The sequence below is a fragment of the Vidua macroura genome, chromosome 1 (genome assembly GCF_024509145.1).
Source record: "Vidua macroura isolate BioBank_ID:100142 chromosome 1, ASM2450914v1, whole genome shotgun sequence".
In the NCBI taxonomy this organism is placed as follows: domain Eukaryota; kingdom Metazoa; phylum Chordata; class Aves; order Passeriformes; family Viduidae; genus Vidua; species Vidua macroura.
The window spans coordinates 144,938,807-144,954,806 of record NC_071571.1 but is presented as its reverse complement, the minus strand read 5'-3'; the positions used below and the strand labels follow the sequence as shown (position 1 = coordinate 144,954,806).

The 16,000-nt window shown below is 36.1% G+C and overlaps 1 protein-coding gene across 3 annotated transcripts in view; it reads left to right on the top strand.

Annotated features, from left to right (window-relative positions):
- The window catches only part of ASAP1 (ArfGAP with SH3 domain, ankyrin repeat and PH domain 1), a 125,801-nt gene that overhangs the window by 50,271 nt on the left and 59,530 nt on the right, over window positions 1–16,000 (top strand). For all 3 annotated transcript variants that reach the window (XM_053971500.1, XM_053971483.1, XM_053971491.1), the window contains exons 3-4: window positions 5,209–5,281; window positions 14,125–14,270. In XM_053971500.1, coding sequence (XP_053827475.1) covers window positions 5,209–5,281; window positions 14,125–14,270 — 219 coding nt within the window. The remainder of the gene's footprint in view (window positions 1–5,208; window positions 5,282–14,124; window positions 14,271–16,000) is intronic.

Genomic DNA, 16,000 nt, shown 5'->3' with positions numbered 1-16,000 from the left:
TGTTGTAATGGTTTAAAATATTTCTTCTCTGGTATATTATTTTTGTGGGCAGGTTCTGGTAGGATATGGCATCTTTTAGGGCAAACCTTCTACAAATGGTGTGAATTTCTAAACTTCCTCTGATACAAGCATGAGTGGTTTGTTCCAGTTGGAAAATGCATCTCCTTTGGATAATAATCTACTTGGGGATTAATAATATTCCATAATATATACTGACATATTAATGTGATAGTCGATGTCTTGAGCCACTTTTTTTTTTGTTATTGTTAGGCTGAAACAGAAATTAGTGGGGTTTTTTACCCCTCTTCAAATTGTAAAGGTTTGAGAGGTACACAAAAGGATCATTCCCTTTGATGTTTTAGTACTCTAGTGGGCTCAATGGGCAGTAGCATCCTTTGTGCAAATGTATGCCTCTGGCTTGGTGCTGATTTCTAGAAAAGCTAAATTTAATATGTGTGCAAAGCACTTTTGTGGTTGGTTTCTGGACAGTAGTTTTGTGTTAATAGAGAAATAAAGGTTTATGAGTTTTTAAAACCATTATTTTCATGTATATTAGCAATAAGCACCTCAAATATTCATAAGTATGGTTTATAGTATGTAGACTTCTGTGTACAAACACGTCAGAACAAATATAGAATCACAGAATGGTTTGGATTGCAAGGGACCTTAGAGTTCATCTAGTTCCAACCTCCCTGCCATGAGCAGGGGCACTTGCTAATACACTCTAATGTAAGTTTTTATGCACATACATGCCCATAAATATATACCTATCTATACAGAATACAAAGATACAAGGTTTTAAAAAAACAATTAATGGTTTATCTAAATGTGAACCTGCCAGTTTTTACCACCTCAGAGACAGATGGCAAACCAGAATCTACCACTTTCCACACTGTACTGTAGTATAATTTCTGGTTTAAAATTTAGAGACTGTTAAAACGGAGCATGGTCCCAGAATAGAAATACCTTTCACTGAGAAGAGATCAGGCTCTTGAGGGTTGAGGAGAAGCAAAGCAGTGTCTGTCAGTGTGAACAGCAATGGAAAATGTGTAGCAGAGAGGACTGGTGTGGGTTAGGGAATGTCAGCATATACCTCTTCTGACCTGGGCCTGATCTGTGTACTGTGGCAGGCTGGTAGAAGTGCAGCTATGCAGTGATCTACATGAATGAAATGATCCATTGGGAGAACTCACCTTGTCTCCAGCCTAAAATTAATTTGCTTTTATATCTTCAGGTGGACAAATTTTCCATTCACTGGTATGAATAACTACCTGTGAATGCACATCTTAGGAGGCAGAAGGTGCCTTCTCTGAGTGTAAAATGGTAGCTCTAAGTGCAAATGTCTGTCAGTGTGTACTGCACCGATGGAAGGTGGGCTAAAAAGGAGTTTTCATGGGACTATTGGCAGCACAGCAGCTCCTGAGCTGGGTCATGGTGTAGCCTACAGGAGTGCTCTGGGGTGAGGGAGCAGAGACACTACTTTCTTCAGCAATGCAGACTTGAACCAGGTTGGTGGCTTGAAATGGCAGGCTAGGTTCAAAGCAGCCATATTTTAGCAGAAAGGAGAAATTATATCTGGAGTAACTAGGTGGGGAATTCTACACTGATTAGTTAGAAGAGCTGATGTTGTACAATCAGGAGATTTTCTTCTTGAGCATAAGCTTCAATATAAGTGAATGCAGCAACCTGAAACTGCAACAAAGCCAGAGAATGTGCTGAGAATGAGGAGCAAGGGGCATTCCTTGCTTCATTTTATTTAAGCAGATTAAATATGGTAGTTGTTTGGTGTTCTTTCTCATTTTTTCCCCTTCAGTTCTCCTTTTTTTTTTTTTTTTTGTGAAAACTGATTTTGCTTTATTTTGAGCTTGCCTCCAGAATGAGCATTTTCCAGAATAAAGCTTTGTTCAGCTAATAAGGTAGTGAATCTGTGGTGTAGGTACCTTTAAATGATTCATCTTTCCAAAATGCATGAGAGGGTAAGAAAATGTTCTTCTGTGGAACTTATAAAAGCCTCCTGCAAGATGGTATCATGGAAATGAAGAACGAAGCATTTGCCAGGAGTGGGTGGTGGTAAGGAAGACTTCAGTAGGTAGGAAGGAGTGCCACTGAATACCCAGAGATTGTCACAGAAAGCCCTTGGCTCTCTAAGACGCTGCAATTTTCAATAATATAAATGTATGCCACTTTTAATGGAAGATCAGATTTTGTGTCTTCTACAATAGGCTGTTAAAGTAAAATACTCAAAATGAAAATTAATGGATACTGCAAAAGCTTGTGTTCACCTAACTAGGGAAAGCAAGACTGTTCCTGTCTAACATGCTGAGAAGGTAATATTACTCTGAAATAATAATTGAATTGAACATTGAGTGCAACTTAATTCCTTTGCAACACAGTGCAGCTAAAAAGTATAAGGAAAAGACATCTAAGAGAAATGTAATATATTTGGAAACAAGCAGTCTCCAGTTATATAAAATAAACAAAACAAAAACAAGCAACCAAAAAACCTCAACACCCAAAAGCACCTAAGCAACCCTAGATAACAGGTTTTGTGTACTTGGTATGTAAGTGTGTTTTATTTATAGTTTTGGACTATGAAGAAGTAGTTCATGTAAAAATTGTATTTGCAAATATAAAAATACAAAATTGGTCTGTGATGTCATTTTCACTTAGATCATTGGCTCCTTCAGGCTGTGGATGTCATCCTTGTATATTGCTTTACTCAGTGATTCCTCTTTTAAAATAATGAATGTTCCCTTTCCTCCTGCTCTCACATTAGTGATTACATCTAATTCAATATCAAATCCAATTTGGAAAATTTTTCTAGTCTGCTTGTCATAGTCTTTTAGATTGATAACTTCAGGAAAAAGTTTCCTGGGGTTTTTGTATTTGTTTCTTTCTCCTGAGTGTCCAATTTACTTCAATACTAGACCTTAGCACAATATTTTATCTCTCAATCTCATCAATGTTAACCATTGTCTTTCTTTCAAAATACTGGTTTCAAATTCTTATCCTGTGTTCAAACTCTGAGTAGACAAGTGAGTCATTATTTTTTTCTGGTCATTGAAGATGGGGAGAACTTCAGTAGAAATGTATGAGAGCAACTGCTTGGCGTAGCAGGCAGGAGCAAAAGCTTTTGACAGCATTTGCAGAGGGATCAAAGAGAAGCACTTGCTGTGCACTGTCTTGGAAAGGAACACTGAGTTCCCAATATTTTATTACATTTAAAAATGGTAACTTTTCCTGGCAAGATGTAAGTCAAGTCAAACCCACTATTTTAGTGGGGAGCAAAAGAAGTAATGATGTTTGCAGTACTTAATGTTTTAATCCATTGTTCTGCTGTAAATGGAGAAAAAAACCCAGAGATAAATAGCCTCAGAAGGCATTTTTACAGCTTTTGTGGTTCCAAACGTTCTAGTTTTAGCTGCCACAGGAGTGGTTGTATGATTTGAGAAAATGGTTGTTTCCAGTTAAGGAACAGAAACATTCTATTTTATTTTGTTACAGATTATCATGTATTGTTCATCTATAACATTTTGCGTGGTTAAAATTGGGCTACTCAAAACAGAACCATTCTATATTAATTGGTTTCTCTCTGTATGGATTCCTACTGTGAGTGTTCACACACAGGAACACTCCGTGTTTGAAACTTAGCAATGAGCAGAACCCTCACATTTACCTGTCTCCAGTGCTTAATGCTATTGTTGACCTGGGGCTCCTGATGTGGTTTTCTGGAGCTTCTTAATGCTCAGTGGAATATTCTTCAATTACAGAATCATAGAATGGCGTGGGTTGGAAGGAAAACTGAATATCATCTAGTTCCTACGCCCCTGCCATGGGCAGAGGCACCTTCCAGTAGAGCAGGTTGCTCAAAGCCTCGTCCAGCCTGGCCTTGAACACTTCTAGGGGTGGAGTAACCACAACTTCTCTGGGTAACCTGTGCCAGTCCCTCACGACCCTCACAGTAAAGAATCTCCACCTAATATCTAATTTCAACCTACTCTCAGTTTCAGACCATTTACCCTTCTCCTATCACTCTATGGCCTTGTAAAAACTCCCTCTCCAGCTGTCTTGCAGACCCCGTTTTCCAGGTATTGGAAGGTGATGTGAGGTTTTCTAAGGCTTTCACTGCCGAAACCATCTCAGTTTTGGCAGTGAAAGCTCTGCTTATGGGGTGTTTTCACTCAGTGTTGCTGGTGATGTCCCTCTGTGAAGTAGGAATAGCTGACATTGTGCTTTGTTCTGCCAGTCTTCAGAGCTCCAGAGTTCAAACTTTTTGGATAACAGGGCTGTGCAAGGATCTCTGCAGTGTGAATGATGTGTTCTCTACCAGGTCCCATGGTCAGCTGTGCTGCTGTGTCCTTACAGTGGTTCTGAGTACAAGTTCGCTAATCTCCTGTGATTTGAAAGTGACTATAATATGGCAAACACTGCCATACTGCTTGCCATACTGCAAACACTGATCTAACATTACCTAGGTGATGGGAAATTGCCTGTGATCTAAATGGGGAAAAAATATAGCAAGCTGTTTAAACATTTCTGTGTATGATTGGAAATCTAATCCTCAATTCATCATTGCTTAATAACGCTTTATACTAGAGTTTGGAACTATTGCAGAAAATTTGAAATTCTTAAAGCTGTAATCTTGAAAATGCATATTTGATGATGATGATGGTTACTCCTTCAGTCACATTATGTTGCACAAAATCAGTTATTATTTCTTTATTTTGATTTACTACTTTTCTTACTTTTAGAGTTATGTTGTAGAATTTGGTGCAAGGGGTTAGTGTGATGGTCTGTGTCTATAAACACTATTACTGTGGGAGAACCACAGATGTTAACAAGCAATTTAGTTGTAGTAGAAAATGTAGGGCTAGTGTAGAAGCATCTGCTATTTCTTGTTTTGGGTTTTTTTCCAAAATGTAATACAATTGAATAAACTCTTTGTCCTTTGCAAAACTAAAGTGTTTTTCTTCTAGAGCTGTCAGTACTGTTCTACTCTGTTGTCAGAGCATTTTTAGTTCAGCTCTTTAATTCATCCTGGAGGAGTTGAATGACCCCAGACCTTCCCACAGGCTGAATCAGTTGTACCTGAAGCTTTTTCCAGCCTGTGAAACTACTTATTTTGTGGGTTTATTTTTAGTTGTTAAAGTATGTTCTGGCAATCAATGAAGTAAATATTTAAAGTTTGTTTACTTCTTGCTATTGTAGGCATTGGATCAAGACAGAACTGCACTACAGAAGGTGAAAAAATCTGTGAAAGCAATATATAGTTCGGGGCAAGGTAAGACATTGTTTTCAATTTTACACAAGAACCATAGCATTTAATTTCAAGTTTGAGATGTCTTGCAATTCATCCTATTGAAATGTATAGCATAAGAAATGCATATCTGTTTAGGAGTTGCTTGCATTTAAGAATTTTCTTTCTTTTCTTCTGATTATACATCAGATTAATATGCTCTCCAGTTATTTTACCCTCATATTCCTTCTCAATGGCCTCCAGGAGAATCCCATGGATAAATTTTCCTGCTGTCATAATATTTCAAGCATTTACCTTTAACTAGAAAAATGATAAAAAATGTTCTCAACTGAATTTTTAGAAAGCACTTATAAGTGAAGATTTAAAACTTGGTTAAAAAGTAAATAAAAAGAAATATCTGGGTTTGTTTTGTCAACATGTGCTCTCCCTTCATAATGTGTTTCTCTTCTTACCTAAAATCAAAATTATGTATTTCCCTTCTTGCCTAAAATAGTATATAATTGTTTTGCTTGCTTGAAGACACTGTTGATGTTTTACTGGGACTATAGTAGTTACTTTGATGGGAGGTTATTTGGTTAGAATATGAATGGATAATCAGTTTGAGTGCAGTAACAAATCGTGATCAAACACATCAATATACAGATTTAGTTTTAAAAATGCCACAACTCTAATGCTTCTACCTCTTCTTCTCTAAAGTTCTAAAAACTGTGCCAAAGGCAGATAGGGTAACATAGCTACGCACTTGCCAATAATCTTCTGGCTGTAAATACATGATTTTAGAAAATCCCAGTTCCAATTTCCTAACAATAATAATAATCAGTTTAGCAAATATTTTCCATATACAGAGCTACTTTTGAGTGCTCTTAGTTTCTGTGTTTATGGAAGTGTCTGGAATTTTTAATATCTTGGAGATTAACTATTCTCATTTGCCAATCACTGGTTGGTTTGCTAGCACCATGCTTTAATTAGCTGTAATTTCAGTTGTTGATAAATGTTTCCCAGTAGACTGTGAAGCCTGATATAAAGTGAGAATAGTATTTTATGCAAGTGTATTTAGTTTTATGCTTTTAGAAGTATTCAGATGCTCCAATAAGCTTTTCTATTTGAGAGTACTTACTTAAACAGAGCTGTGAAAACTAAGTTTCAAAACTGATGAAAAGTGCAGAACATGTTAAAGGTATTTCAGCCTGTTTTGAAACTATAATATAAATAGCTATCATTTAAATCTTGTGATAAAAATAATATTGTTGTCAAGGCCTGTAAGTAAGGCAGTACTATATGATGAATTAGTTGCATTGAATAAAAGTGGTAGAAGGTGAATTAATGGCTTTGATTGGGTGCTCTGCACTTAAAAAGGAGCAGAGATAGGTAGCTGATTTCTAATTTTCTTTTTAACATTTTATATTTTTTTTTATCAAGCCTTGTTTCAAAGTTACAAGTTAGTAGAAATTCTTTTGGCTCAAGAAAGCTTTATGCATAATCCTCTGGCTCCCTCTTCAGAATGCTGCTGTCATAGGCTCTGCTACAATGAAAAGCTGTGTGCAGGAGGCAGTTCATGCAGTGACTGATAAACTGGGATTAGTAAAGCCAAGACCAAAAACATGTTACACATGTGAAACCTTATAAAAATAAATGTGAAGTGAATCAAAACTCAAGCTCATTTTGTCTGTTTGTACAAGGAAAATTGCTGAACCAGCTATATTCTTGTGCTTCAGTGATGAAAATGGATTTCGTTGATATTTAAGTAAAGCATTCCAGAAACAGCTGTAAAAGGAATTGGGGTTTATCAGTTCAGGAAAGTATTATGTGGCTATTTTTATATTTCAAAAGAGAGTCTCTAACTACATTTTGAGAACCCAAAATTGGAATTTTGTTTTACAAATTTAATTGCTTGCTGGAAGTTAAGACCATATTTAATTTACTAGAGTAAGAGAAGGTTTTTTAGTACTCCCGTGCTTCATAATCTCCTTTGAGAACTCCAGCTGAACTGGTGATAAAGAGTTATTCAATTCATACTCTACCAAAAGCCATAGGTAGGTTTTTTTGGGTTGTAGTGGTTTTGGGTTTTTGGGTGTTTTTTGCTTCTTTGAGGGTTCTTTTTTTTTGTTTCTTCAGGTTTTTTTTTTTTTTGTTTTTTTTTTTTTTAATGATTTATTTGGTGGGGTTTTTTTTGTTTCTTTGGGGGTTTTATTTTTTGGAAGGTTTGTTTTGTTTTGTGTGGGTTGAGTGTTGTTTTGGTGTTTGGTTGGTGGTTGTTTGTTTTTGGTTAGTTTGGGTCTTTTTTTGTTTTGTTTTATTTTTTTTGTTTTGTTTTGTTGTTTTTTTTTTGTTTGGGTTTTTTTTTTTTTTGTTATTTCTTTTTTCTTTCCTGAGTAACTTTTGAATAGTGACAGTGACACAGTGAATAGTGACACAGCAGTATCTCATACAGAATTCTTCAGGAAGGCTGAACCTTGTGGTGTGTTGGTTTGTTCCTCTTCAGTGCTGAATTATCAACCACAAGGGTCTCTGGTCTGTTACAAAGAGCTTTAACATCACCCAAATACTTTCTGCTCTTCCTGTGCTTCCCTCACCCATTTGTCATATTTACAGTTAGAGCTACTCCTGTGGAAATGAAAACATACCAATACAAGAGTATAGAAAACTCTTAGAAATGTCCATTCCCTATTTTTATTTCTGAAAGTGTTGCATAAGAAAGGACTGTTTATGGAATCCAGTGAGACACACAAATAGACACTTCCTTTTCACCACTTGCTCCCTGTCTGGCTTGCTCTCTTCTGGCATGATCTGTACCCAGGACCCCTTCTTATGGCAGGGGTGCTGAACTTAATGGAGAATCTGTTCTGACTTCCTTTCCTCTAATATTTGGATTGAATTGTTACAGCAGTAGAGGCACAATTATTTTTGCTGTAGATTTTTCAATAGCTCTTTTTCATTATTTCCCTGGGATAACTCCCAAATATAATCAAAAGAGTTTACACAATGGAGAAATAAAAGCATAAAATCCGTACAAGACCAAAGGTACTGAGATGGGTCAGCAGTCCACATGGTCTCCCACAGTGTTCAACAGCAGATGCTTGAGGAAGAAGAAAAATGGTTCAAAGATGGAGTGTATTTTAAGTACTTTGTTTAGCACTTTCTCAGCTCACACTGACATGAAGGCCAGGAATTACCATGATTCAGAAATGATACCGTGATGTTTGATACTTCTTAATGGGCTTCTGCAACTTATTTTGTCCAAGGAATTTGAATTAATGTAAATCTTTATCATTCACTCTTGCTAAATTAATCTAGTTAAATTCTCCTGTGCAAAGTTTTCCAGTGCATTTCTTCAGATCTTAAGTCACTTGAGAAGGAGAGTGTCCCTGCCCATGTCTCACAGCATTGGCCTCAAACCCACCAAAATGACTCATATGATATGAAATTGAGGGAACTCTGCATGTTCTGGGCATGAAAGTTTGTAAGAGACTTTGAAATGCCAAAGCTTGCTAGAGTAGAGTCAGAGGAGTTTTTAGAGGGTGAATCCAAACTTTGTTCTGTGGACCGTTCTATCCCTTTAAAATATGTTTGAGTTGTTTCTATTATTACTCACAGTAATAATGTGAAACTTATATATCTTTTGAACTCAGCAGCTCTAGGGCATTTTGAGGGTTTTTGTTGTTGTTCCTTTTTTTTTTTTTTTTTTTTTTTTTTTTTTTTTTACAGAAACCATCACATTTAATCATACTCACTTTCTCTTTCTTTTTCCAAAATGGAAGCATATACTTCCTTATCTAAAATAGAAAAGAGGAAGAGTGAATTTTGAGCAACAGGGACAGGAACTGCACACAATATTAAGGCTTTAAGTCCACTATGGCAATATTTTGATATTTCTTTATTGCATACTGTGTTTCTTCATAATTTCTGTTGTGCAGCTTTGTTTTGCTTGGTACTGAATGTCAAGGTGATAGAACTCCAGAACCTTTCCTTGTAATGTCTAGTAATGCAATAAATTCCTTCAAGTTAGGAGTGTTTTCCCTCATGTGTTGTGCTGCCTCTAGTGCACACATCCATGCATTGGCCATTAAACATGAGATTCCTCTAACCTGGGAACTGCTCTGGTGGGAGCCTCTTGCTGTAGACTGCACAATTAGTGGGTGTATGTAGAGACTTCTGGTTCACTGGTGACCTCTCTCTGGTGCGAAAATTAACATTTCTTTCTTTCTTTCCTTTCTTCCACATATTTTTTTGGCTGGCCTTTCCTCCTTGTGAGGCTCATCCATCTTTGTCTGCTTAGTTCCTTTCAGTGTTTTTGTGAGCGAGGGAACTTCTTGGAAAATCAATAATTTAATGTGGACTTCCTTTCCCTATATGCTTGTTAATGTCCTGGAGGTGGGAGTTTTTTTATGTAAAATTTTCTTACATGAAACCTTTCTTGTTGAGCATTTTGTATTCATCCACATGTCCACCAATTCTGTTCTGCACTGTAGTTCCTACAAATAGCCTGGGGAATATATAAGCAATATTGCTGCTGGTGCATACTTGAATTTTCAGTTCTCTCTGGAGCTCACTAAAAATAGCTGTTATATTTGCTTTTCTTTCTTCCTGTAGTGTTAAGGCTGGTATAAATAAGAGGCTTCACCTTGCAACTGTGCAGTTTGCCTATTTTATTCTTTTGTACATGGCTCTAAGCAACTTGCCATTGCTCATGTTACCAGATTTTAAGACCTCGACTGTTAGATTTGGTATAAATCCTCTGAAGCAGAGGAGAAAGAAAATTCTTCCATAAGAACTTCTTCAAGCATGTCAGTGATGAACAGAGATGCAACAAGAAGTAATTAACTTTTTTGGGCTCGGTTATCTCTCAGTGCTCTTGTACTACTTGATCTAGAAAACCTTGCAGATTCAGTGAGATGTTTCTTGCTCTGAAATATGGAAAAAGGCTTTTATTACTTTTCCCTTGAACAATCTCATTCCAGAAGGCATTATTGTTATCAAGTTCAGACAATTGTATGGTGGTCAAATAATGTTTTTCTATTATTTTTTCATTATATTTCAGCTTTGTGAAGAATGAAATGAGAAAGGGTGTTTTTTTATTTCAAATAATTTCTGCCATCCTTTTTAACGTTTCCAGCTTTCTGGCTTTTCTAAAGCCTTTCTGAGTCATCTTTCATTCATAAATGCATCTTGGCTCTGACCTTGGTTATTTTTCATCTGGCTATCCATGGAACAAAGCTGTTTTAGAAGAAACTTAAAAATAGTTTAAAGTTGATCAAAATTCTGAAATATGATTTTTATTTTTGTTAACTTAACCACATATGCAGAATTAATTCTCATTAATTTAGACATTCTTCGGGTTTGTTTGGGCATAATCAATGACAAAAGTAGTGTTTTTCTTGTGTAAAGTATTTAATTTTTTTGTGCTTGTGTTCTTCAGTGTTTTCAGGATAATATATTTGAACAAAAGTGTTGTAGAGGAAGGCAATTTTAAACCTTTAATTTCAGTGATGTGTTTTATAGGTCCAGCATATAAAGGCTATTCTTTAATCTCTCACCACAGTACTTGTACTTCTGTACCCTCACTTAATATGCACAAGTAGCCAGAAATCTCACCAGGCTCAGAGGCATATGCTAAAATTCTGATAATTTTTGAGTGGGAAATAAACATAATATTTAATGAATGCTGTGGGTTCTAGTTAAAGAGTACAAATTCTGGGAGTCTCATTTAGGTATTTTCTGTTCATTCTGAGAAAAGTTTCCCATAGGGTCACCTTAGGCATGGACAACTGCAGGTGGCTGCCTAGGAATGCAGTGCAAGGTGGGATTCAGCTCTGGGAGTCCTTCAGAGCTCTGTGCTCCCTGCTTCTGGAAGAGCTGCTGTGCAGCAAAGGGCTGCTGCAAAGCTGCCATGGCTGCCACTCCTTCCTAAGCTGCTTGGATCTGCATATCCAGAGGCATTCCTGTTATTTCCTCTTAACATTTCCTCAAAATACATGTTAGAGCTCAGACATAAGGGATGCCACAGAATTATTGTGCACTGGGAGCTGTGAGGGTTTTCTTAAGCCAAAGGTAAATTCTGTGCTGAACGTTGCCCAGAATTAAAGGTGTGGGTTGTGGAGGAGATGCACAGCTTCAGCTCAGAAAATGCCACTGCTGTATCCAGGCCAGAATGCTGCTCTGTATCACATCTGCCACACTCTGGTGGCGTTCTCAGCATGGGCTCAGGTGCTGGTGGCCTTGCCAGGTCCCACTGGGAAGGGAACGATGTGTCAGGCCCCTTTGAAGGGAGCTGCGTTCATCGGTGGGTGCAGAGCCCTTCCTCAGTTTTCTATGATTCTGGCACGCCTCAGGGAGCTGCTGAAGGAGCAGGATGTTTGGCTGGGGAAGTTCTATTTTCATCACAGTGCTGAGCATTGCTTACCATATTGAAAAGACATGATTCAGTTCTGGAAGACAAATCTTATTCCCTGTATGTACTGCTGTCACTCTGCTGTGATCCTGTCTCACTCTTAGGGTTATTAAAGTCTTGTATGAGACCTTGTATCTAAGGAAATAAATATTGTCGTGCCTATTACAGCTTTCTGTATGCAAAGGACGTTCTGTTATGACACTAAGAAGTATTTTCTGAGTGTATGAGGCACCTACAGTGAGATTAAAGAATGCTCTTTGCTCTAAACATGTCAGGTTTCACATTCCACATTTTAGCATAGGCTACATTGCAGATTTAATTTTTCAGCTATGTGCATTTACGGTCAAGTAGGGAATTGCCTTACCTCTTCAAAAGAAAATATTTAATCTCCTTTTGCAAGATTTACATTGATACTTGTGTAGAAATTGAAAATTTCTTATTCTTACAGAGTATTTGCATTTTGTGTGCCTTTGTGTGGCAATTACAGAAGTAAATACAGGAGCATTCCTTTTACTTCACCATCAAAACTTAATTTCTAGATTTAGGTGATTTGTAGTCTGGGATTCTTGAGAATTTCCTCTGTATTGTTCTAGAACAATGATCTATTTCCTGCTTCCTCTTTCTGACTGGGAATTTCTTTTGCCCTTCTACAGATAAAGGAAACAAACTTCTTCAGCTCTTTTTCACTCTCCTAATGAAATATTTTTTAAAAATACTCCATGAAACACCACAGTGCTTAAAATCAAAATGCTGGGAAATACTGTGGTGGAAAAAGCAAGGACAGGGATTCCATGATCTAGCAGGGCTCTTTCTAACCTTCCATTCTCCTTCCTTTTCCTTCAGCACAGCTGGATATGCTATGCTTGAGCTTTACACACTCAGGATTTAAGCTAAAGCTCCTTCACAGATAAAGTCCTCTGTGTATATTTGTGTAAAAGCTTTTACATCAAAACAAAATGCATGTTTTATTGTTATGTAGTGGTTTCCTTGAGTTCAGTGCTAAGTTATTTGATTAAAACTGTATGCTTTTGGAACAGTTTTTTAAGAAAACATATGGCTTGAATTACAACTCTGTATTAGCATATGATTAAATACTTGGCCTCTTGAAAACCTCAGTATTAATGTTTGATTTTTAGAATGTGACTGGTGTGATGTGTGAGCTTTGGGGCTTGGTATTGGTAAATAAGGACTGTACTCTTTTTTTAACAGGTTTTGACATTTTTTTGTTGGAGCTTTGGTGCACTGTTTGAGTATCTGCAATAAGAGAGTTAAGAGTTTAACTCTTAAGAGTTAAGTGTTTAACTCTTCAGCAGCTGTTTGTTAAAGTCCAAATACATTTGTGCATTGTGAGACATTATTCATGAGACATTGGTCATGAGAAATTGTTTGAAACTTATGTCTTTTTCTTTTCTTCTATCTTTTGAGTCATATCTTGTAATTCAGATGTTCTCGGGCAATATCAGAACTTGAATAAAAAACAATCTTGGAGAATTTGGGGGAAAATTCCATAGTACCTCCTGGCAGCTATTCTCTTTTTCCCTTCCTCCCTTTCATTGCACAGAACTTGTGCTGTAGCTCTGTGGTTTTGTGTTTGTAGTTTGCAGAAAAAAGCCCACACAGTAAGCCTAGGCAATTCATTAAACTGAAATATTGATTTAATTAATACTAATAATATCGTCTAAGAGAGATAACGGTGATAAAGCTTTTCCCAAAGGGCTGTAGAGGTAAATTTTCTATTTAAAGATACTAAAATGGAAGTAACAAAAATTATGCAAACACATGCCAGAAAGGAAATTAAATAGAAGCAGGAAAGACATTTCAGATACAACAGTTTCTAATTCATTATTGAGTCAGGGATTTTTCCCACTTTCACTAGCTTCAGCTGCATTGTCTTGGTTCTGACCTCTCTCTATGTGCAGTTTGCTATTAAATACATTGGAAAGAGTCTTTGGGTGCATGCCAATACACATTCTATTATCTGGGATAACTCAGTGTACAAAACAGGCAAAAAGGGAACCTTTGTAAGATGTTTCTTCTTTTGAACTTAAAGTCAGATTCAGACTTGGTCTCCTTACTTTTATGTCTGATACTTTTGACTTTTTTGTTCTGTAAAAATGTCTAACATTTCAAAAGAAAAGTTTGTGTATGCATGAAAGTTCCTGTAGTGGGCAGCTAAAAATTGCAATGTTGTTTACAAAACAATCTTATATGGTTTCACTGATGTATTGATCTTATTACTCTGTCAATAGCTACAGAGTTTTCTTCATCTCTGTATTACAAATTTCAGCTTGCTGATTTAAAAAGCATATATATGACTATTGCTAAATAGTTCCTTTTAATTTTAAAATAATTTTCAGTAAATGTGTTGACTTGTTGCTTTTCTCAAAGTACTATTTATTAGTTAGTTATTAAGTTGTAATAAGCTTAAAATTATAATTGACTGGCTACAAAAAAACTGATTTTTGATTTTTCTTTGCAGATCACGTTCAAAATGAAGAAAACTATGCACAAGTACTAGATAAATTCGGAAGTAATTTTTTAAGTCGGGATAATCCAGATCTTGGCACAGCTTTTGTAAAATTTTCCACACTTACTAAAGAATTATCAACCCTGTTGAAGAACCTGGTGAGGAGTTTCAAACTTTCTTAGCTTTTAACTTGTTTCAAAATAAAGTATAATACAAGAACAGCATGATCACAATGACTAAGGATAATTTTTAATATGCTTTCAGTTTTTTTCCAAAACAAAATCAACAGTCTCTTCAGAGAGGATCTCTAAAGGGTGTTATGACACACTCTGTGTTTGATTGTTAAATGGCAATTAAGAAGGTAAATATAAATGTTGAGACATCCCTTGAGTCATCATTCACAAGTGATTGATGGTGATATATACCTCATGGACCTTAATTTTAAATCATCCCTTAACTTGAAGTCTTTCTTATTAAAAATAAAATATCATTAGTTATGGCTGTTTTGTTTTACCACAAAAGGAGAAACATTCACTTTTTGGAGAAAAAATAACAATTTGAGCACGTTTAAATGGTGTGAATGTTCCACTCTCCCTGTGATATATAAAGCATCCCTTGCTTAAATGCCAGGTTTTTGAAGGTGGTTTAAAGGTTTGTCTCAGTTTAAGTTTGCCTTAGGCCTTTTATTTCTGAAAGCTGCATAACAAAACTACAGTCATAGCAAATATCTTTGAACACTGAAAGTAATGAAGCCACATTTCTTGTGAAATCATTTTTCATGGGCTTTGTAGGTATTATATTCAGAAAGTCATAGCTTCAGTTTTACATTTTTCTTACAGTTGGGCAAATTTCCAATCTTTTTTGGTGTGTGAAGTACAAGTGATATTACAGACTTGTCTTCCTCTAGTCCCCAAAACAACTGTAACTGCTGTAGATCACACCAAAGGTCACTGTAGCAAAGTTCCCTGGCTTTGACAGTTGCCCAAAACTGAGTCTTGTACTTTCCTCTGTAGAGACTTCTGTCATTCTGGATTAATTTCACCTTTAATTTAAATTTAGCACACAATTAAAAGTAAGTATTTTAAACTATGAATTAAAGTGCAGTTTAAGGACAGTTTGGGACTAGAACTCAAGTTTTTTGGAAGCTTTCTGGACTTTGTCATTCCTAGCAGGGCATCCACAGAAATTTTAAACTTATTTCAACTAGCAAAGATGTCAGGATTTATTTATTTTAAATGGTGCTATTCAAGTGGAAAAAACCACTTTTGATTTAAGAAGCCACACTTATTCAAAACAACATTATACTCTTTCAGCTAGATTATGAAGCATTATCTACCCAAATTCTTGTTAACAGGATTCAAAATAGGGTGTTCACTAATTTACTTCATTCAGCAGTTTCACATAGACAACAAACTTATTTTACAATTGCCTCAGCATTTTAAACCATTTTTTTCTTATTTTTTCTCCCTGAGATAGAAAATTCTGCTTTGTTGTTCTTAAGCATCATTCTGTTTAATAAGATTACAGTGAAAAAAAAAAAAGATGTTTATATCAAAATAGAAGTTGAGGTCCACTGAAAAAGCAGTTGACAGAAGGACTCTGTTATGTCACTGAAAAAGCCCCAGAGTAGGTACTGTGCCTTATGTTGATAAAATTAATTGGAAAAATGCCAGGAGTTATTAAGATGAATGGCAGGATAATTGGTTTAGGGTTTTTTTTTTTCTTTTACCTAGAACAGATTGTTGATGCCTTACTTAATAAAGGTACAATAAAATAATGAATGGTCTTCAAAGACATAAAGACGAATAAGGGCTGGAGCTACGCAGTAGACAATGAAAAAAATGCTTCACATATTGGGATCCATTTGTTCCATCTTTGAACTTCAATT